Below are 5,644 nucleotides of genomic sequence, written 5' to 3' on the forward strand. Positions count from 1 at the left end.
TGTTATGTGCTGTAGTACGAAAGACACTGCGCTTTTCCAACAAGGAAAAAAAAACCACGAACCTGATGACACCATTTTGTTATGTACTGGAGTTCAAAATACACTAGACTCTTCAAACAAGGGGAAAAAATCCCGTACAATTACCTTCAAACTCTTGGGTACTGGAGTTCGAAATACACCAACCTGGTGGCACGGCGAGTTCATCATCGGCGCTGGGTGGTCGCAGGGGTGGCAGTACACACGGCAGGTTCATTATCGGTGCTGGGTAGTCGCAGGGGTGGCGTTCCCGTCCAGTAAACACCGGTCGCACGTCGCAGCGGTCGCTCCGGCTAGGATTCTCGGTCGCTACACGCTCTGCCCGGCGCAAGACACGCTAAGGATATATATGATACCGGCAGTTCGAAATACGCTATGCCGGAACTCCTCGCGTGTGTTTCCGTCAATCCCAAACTTCCCCCGATAATCATGCATGAGAAGGCCTGTGTTTCGGTCACCTTCCGCCAATCTCAAACTTCCTCTGATAAACATGCACGTGAAGGTATGTGTAAAGAGTCGACAATTCAAAATTCATAAATCACCACACCATGCACTGTGCCTATGTGTTCCGCAGGTACATCCCGAAAGGTGCACTGTAATTGTGAGCCGTTGGATCAACAAAAATCATATATATATATATATATATATAAGCCAACCCTGTAAGGCTAGCCCATTTGACATCCCTAGATGCACTAGACCGTGCTCACTGCGCACAAAGAACTCAACTCCCCTCACATTGAGAGGTTGCTCCCACACTACCGCTGGTGAGACTCAATCCCTGATTATTCTTCCAAAGTTTCACCTCTGTGACCAGTTGAGCTGTCCATGCAAGTTGGATTGTTTTATAATTGTTTTGAGGTTTTGAGGTTTTTTGTATTATTGTATTATGAAATTCTGTATCGTAAGAATATAAATTCTGTATTTGAAATAAATTAGTAATTGTGTTTTATGTTATGAATTTCCGTGTCTTATGTTATGGAATTTTATGCCTATGAAAACAAATTATGTACCTAAATCAAATTTGAAAAATAAGTAAATATATAACATGTGTTGTGATTTTTGTGTCTTGTATTATAAATACATTACGAATATGAATTATATACCTCGTTGTTTTGATTCAAGGTCCATAACACTATGTGAACCCTGGTCCATGATATAAATTCTTATATGCACATATATATACTTAGATTAATTAAGGTAATAATATATGTAACAGTGGTACATGCATATATACATTACATACATACATAATCTTGCCAGCTGACACAGTTATCGTCACGACATACATACATACTTTTATATATATATATATATATATATATATATATATATATATATATATATAGATAGGCCGGTATGGAGTTTATTATTAATTAATTACATGAGGCGGCAAGAGTTGACGTTATCATCGTTGAAGAGGTTGCTAATTTTGTCGTCGCCGCGTTGGGTGGCGAGGAGGGTGCCGTGCTTGTCTCCGGTGTTGTAGCCGTGGCGCCAGTAGTTGTAGCTCTTCTTGTACTCGGCGGTCATGTCCTTGAAGTAGTGGTCTGAAGTGGTGAAGTAGAGCGGCGGGTTAGGATACGGCCAGAACTCCGCCCTCTTCCCCGCCCTCCTCACCGCCTTCAGCACCTTATTCCGCTCCACATATCCCAACACCGTCACCTTCTCTAACTCCAGCTCCACGTGTATTGAATCCACCCCTGCATTTATATAAATATATCTATAAATGTCTATTACTCTAAAAATAAGATAGGTGTAAGGTTGCTCCATACCCAAAATTAAGAATCCAACCTTGACCTTTAGTTAAACATAAATATATATATTTCTTATATTTCTTGTACTATATTATAATGTATATACATCCAAGACTAAAAATAATTAACATGTTGATTATTATTGTCCAGTCAAGTAAATATTAAGCACTTTTGTTTCCTGTTCCAATACTTTACCAAAAAAAATTAACACTTTTTAATTTCTCAGTTATAATTAAGATATAAATTTTTTTACTGGGTCATTCAATTCACTATTTCAATAAGTTTAGTCTTTACGTCGTTTAAGAAATAGCAAATTTGATTCTTAAGGTCTTAACAAAATCTTAATGTCATGAAGCAAATTTGTCACTTGAGAATCTAGAGATCAGACTATATCTACACAACAAGCCATGCCGTGGTCATGGTGCCAATATGGTATATATATTGAAAGTGTATATATAGTGTCAATCAGTATTGGTGTTTTATGTATATTATCTTTTGTTGTATCCCGTTAGAACCGTGCCAATTAAAACTATAGAAACAAAATTTTTATAGTAAAGAGTTCAGGTGAAAACATGCTTTCAAGTAAAAAGTAAAGACTGATCTAACCATTGATGACTGTTTTGCAAATTAAGGGAAAAAAGGAATGAATTCGTTTTTATAAATATTGAATTACAAAGTTGAAAATTTGTAATAAATATAAGATTGACCACTTGTTTTTTATACTAAAGTTTTCAATTATTGACGATCACTAATGTACAGTTATGATTAGTTCTCACTTTTTACAGTATTACCTATATAGAATTCAATTTAAAGATGAGTTGAAGTAATTTTTTTAAGGTACCTCGGAGCTTTTGGATAGCATCTTTGACAACTCTTTCACACCCCGTACAGCACATCCTGACTTTGAGCTCCACTGTCTGTAAAAAGTGGATCGATGGACATTTAGTTCAAAGATGCGCACCCAGTTAGCTAGTTAGGTTTTTCCGAAACAGGAATTATTAAAGTAAACCAAACACTTTTATGTTAATTAATTATAACAGCTTCCCCTTTGTTCTTATTCTTCCTTTTGTCCCTTCTACTTGCAAACCCACTTCCTCCATATTCGCATCAAGAAAACATCCTAATCCTAGTCCATTCATCATCTACGTGGTAAATATGTGTGAGTAGATGCACAGCACCGCATTCTGTAACTTTCAACTTGGAAAATAATCTCAACAGTAGAGATACACAGATACCTATCGAGACAGTTGGAGGCCGCAAAGGTATTTTCAGAATATAAATATAATATATCCGAATATTCTATCCTATATGCCACTGCATGCCTTCCACATATATATATATATATATATATATATATATATATATATATATATATATATATAAAAGTTGTCTATGTTGTCTCTGGGAATGTTTTGTTTACGTTATCGATCAATGCTGATCACTGTGCTATGACACATGCCCAGAGACAACATAGACAACTTTTATATATATATATATATATATATATATATATATATATATATATATATATATATATATAAATGAGTTTCCTGCGGTTGCTCTTCTCAGGTGCAGTTGTGCGGTTGTTAAGGTGCGTGATTTGTGTTCGCTTTGTTTGTGTGCTTAAGATGCGTCGTTTGTGTACTTAAGTGAGCCATTTTAATAAAACCACACAACTGCACGGGAAGTCATCCAGCATCTTATGGAAAAAGTTATTTAAACTGTTTTTTTTTTTAATTTTAGCATTTTAGAGTTATAAGTTGTTACAAAAGTTAATTTATGAAACATTTATATTGAATGTTTAACCAAATCAAATAACTAACAGTGGTCAAATAAGTCAAAATTGACCGATAAGGTAACTGTTACCAAACAGGGCCATATGTGAAGATTTTAAAACTAGATTTAATTTACATACATAATGAGGAAATTAATTAGCAAGACATGAAAGCGAAACCTGCAGAGAAAGTGGGCGGCTCCTCTTGGGCATGTTGACGACGTTGGTGTGATTGATGTTGTTGTGGGTGTCTTGACGATAATGAAAGAAACAGTAATGGGTTACTGCGGAGACGAAAGAGTCGAATAGTCTTTCTAGTACGTTAACCATGTTTGTCGTTCAATATATATATATATACAACGTAGAACGTGTTTGGTGGGCGGGGAGATAGGGATGAGAATTGAAGTAGTATTATTAGGCAAGGAAAGAAGGTTTTATTAAGAAGCTAAGATATTTGATATGGTGGAAAATATTCGTGGAGGGGGGAAAGGCATCTCGTCCCCCTCGGAATGTAATACTATATTCCAATCATGCAACAAAGTTGGTTAATTTAGTTCGATTCCCTCAACATAATATGACTTGAGCTATCCAATTGACAAACTCTTGCATTGTGTGGGGGAATTTTATTATTTTACCTTATCTTATCCTAATTCAGTTCACCGTGTAATGTAATTAGCCATATACTCTTTCAAATACAAAAACACTTGTAATCCAACCTATGGTATTTCCAATAGAAAAAGGAGACCAAATAGACTTGAGTATAATTGTACATTTCATTTTGCTATTAAGAGAGAGACAAGATCAGAGCAACACCTAGCTTCAAGCACTTAGTTATCTTTGTGGAATAATGCCCTTTCTTTCTACACTATGATGTACAAAAACTTTAAGGATGACTACTTTTGCGTTTCCAACACCTGTTCACATTGAAAATATCTCAAAAAAAATTTAGGGTCATTTTCAAAATTTAAAATAGTTTTTTTTTTAAAGAAAAAAATGTGTTTCATCAGGACACGCTGCGGGTAGGATTTTTAAAAAAATGTGTTTCCTTCAACTGCACAGCTATGATAAAATTCATAGGATTAAGTGTTTACCACTATGCCAAAAGCTATAACTAGTACCAAATGCACAATTTTATTTCCTTATACTTGTGTAGTAATCATATCAATGTCATGTTTTAATGATAGGATGCTAGGCTTGGCTATCCAAACCGCCACCCAACATATTTCTTAACACAACCAAACACTAGAATAGAATTACTAAATATAACAATGGAATCAAATTCCTATTCTATTCTTTGCATATTCCATTCCCGATTCCTATTTCATTAAAATTTATTACGTGAACCAAACGTATCGTATTTGTTTTAGTGTCTATACCCTTATATTGTATTAGAACTATAGTAGTAAATACTTTATGTTCATGCATTTTAAAGAAAAGTATTTGCAAAATACACCTCTCTCTCTCTCTCTCTCTCTCTCTCTCTCTCTCTCTATATATATATATATATATATATATATATATATTATACTTTCACATTTTGTGTCCTATATTTTTAAAAATGTCGCTTCTTTGTATATCATGTCTTGTTTCTCGTTTCATGCTTTCGTGCTACTTCGCTTGTTTGTATATTTTGTTTGAAGACTAATTTTGATGCATGTTGATGGCTATTTGGTAACCAAGTGTTAGGAACAAGTGTACTTAGATTTTGATGATATCAAAGTCATTAGGAATTTAGACCCCCATTTTATTTCATGTATACCATCTTTCGTTGAATAATGATGTAGGGTCTATTGCTTGAAGAAGGACTCGTGCTCAACCAAAGGAAAACACGAACCTTGCCCTAAGACGAAGAAGAAGATCAAGAGAAGGGCGAGAGAACAACTTAGACCGAAAGATGGAAGGGTCTAGCTCTCGTATTAACATCAAATGATAAGGAAGATCATTTGATTTGTAGGGGTATCGAAAGATAAGGATGATCTTTCGTGTACCAATCCCGAGAATATGAGTCAAGGTCAGACTCGAAAAGACATCTTCTACATGATAAATCAGAAGAATATTTGTCTGAGTCTCAACACTGGTA

At 35.1% G+C, this 5,644-nt stretch overlaps 1 protein-coding gene across 1 annotated transcript; it reads right to left on the minus strand.

Annotated features, from left to right (window-relative positions):
- Positions 1-1,219: 1,219 nt before the first annotated feature.
- LOC109179954 (heavy metal-associated isoprenylated plant protein 30-like) lies at positions 1,220-3,978 on the minus strand. The gene is made up of 4 exons (XM_019329431.1): positions 3,745-3,978; positions 2,632-2,707; positions 1,367-1,736; positions 1,220-1,332 (listed from the first exon to the last, which is right to left on the minus strand). Exons 1-3 carry the CDS (start codon positions 3,892-3,894, stop codon positions 1,414-1,416), a joined length of 549 nt encoding a protein of 182 aa, XP_019184976.1. The 5' UTR covers positions 3,895-3,978; the 3' UTR covers positions 1,220-1,332; positions 1,367-1,413.
- Between the last annotated feature and the right edge of the window lie 1,666 nt (positions 3,979-5,644).

Source organism: Ipomoea nil, unplaced genomic scaffold (genome assembly GCF_001879475.1).
Source record: "Ipomoea nil cultivar Tokyo-kokei standard unplaced genomic scaffold, Asagao_1.1 scaffold0982, whole genome shotgun sequence".
In the NCBI taxonomy this organism is placed as follows: Eukaryota; Viridiplantae; Streptophyta; class Magnoliopsida; order Solanales; family Convolvulaceae; genus Ipomoea; species Ipomoea nil.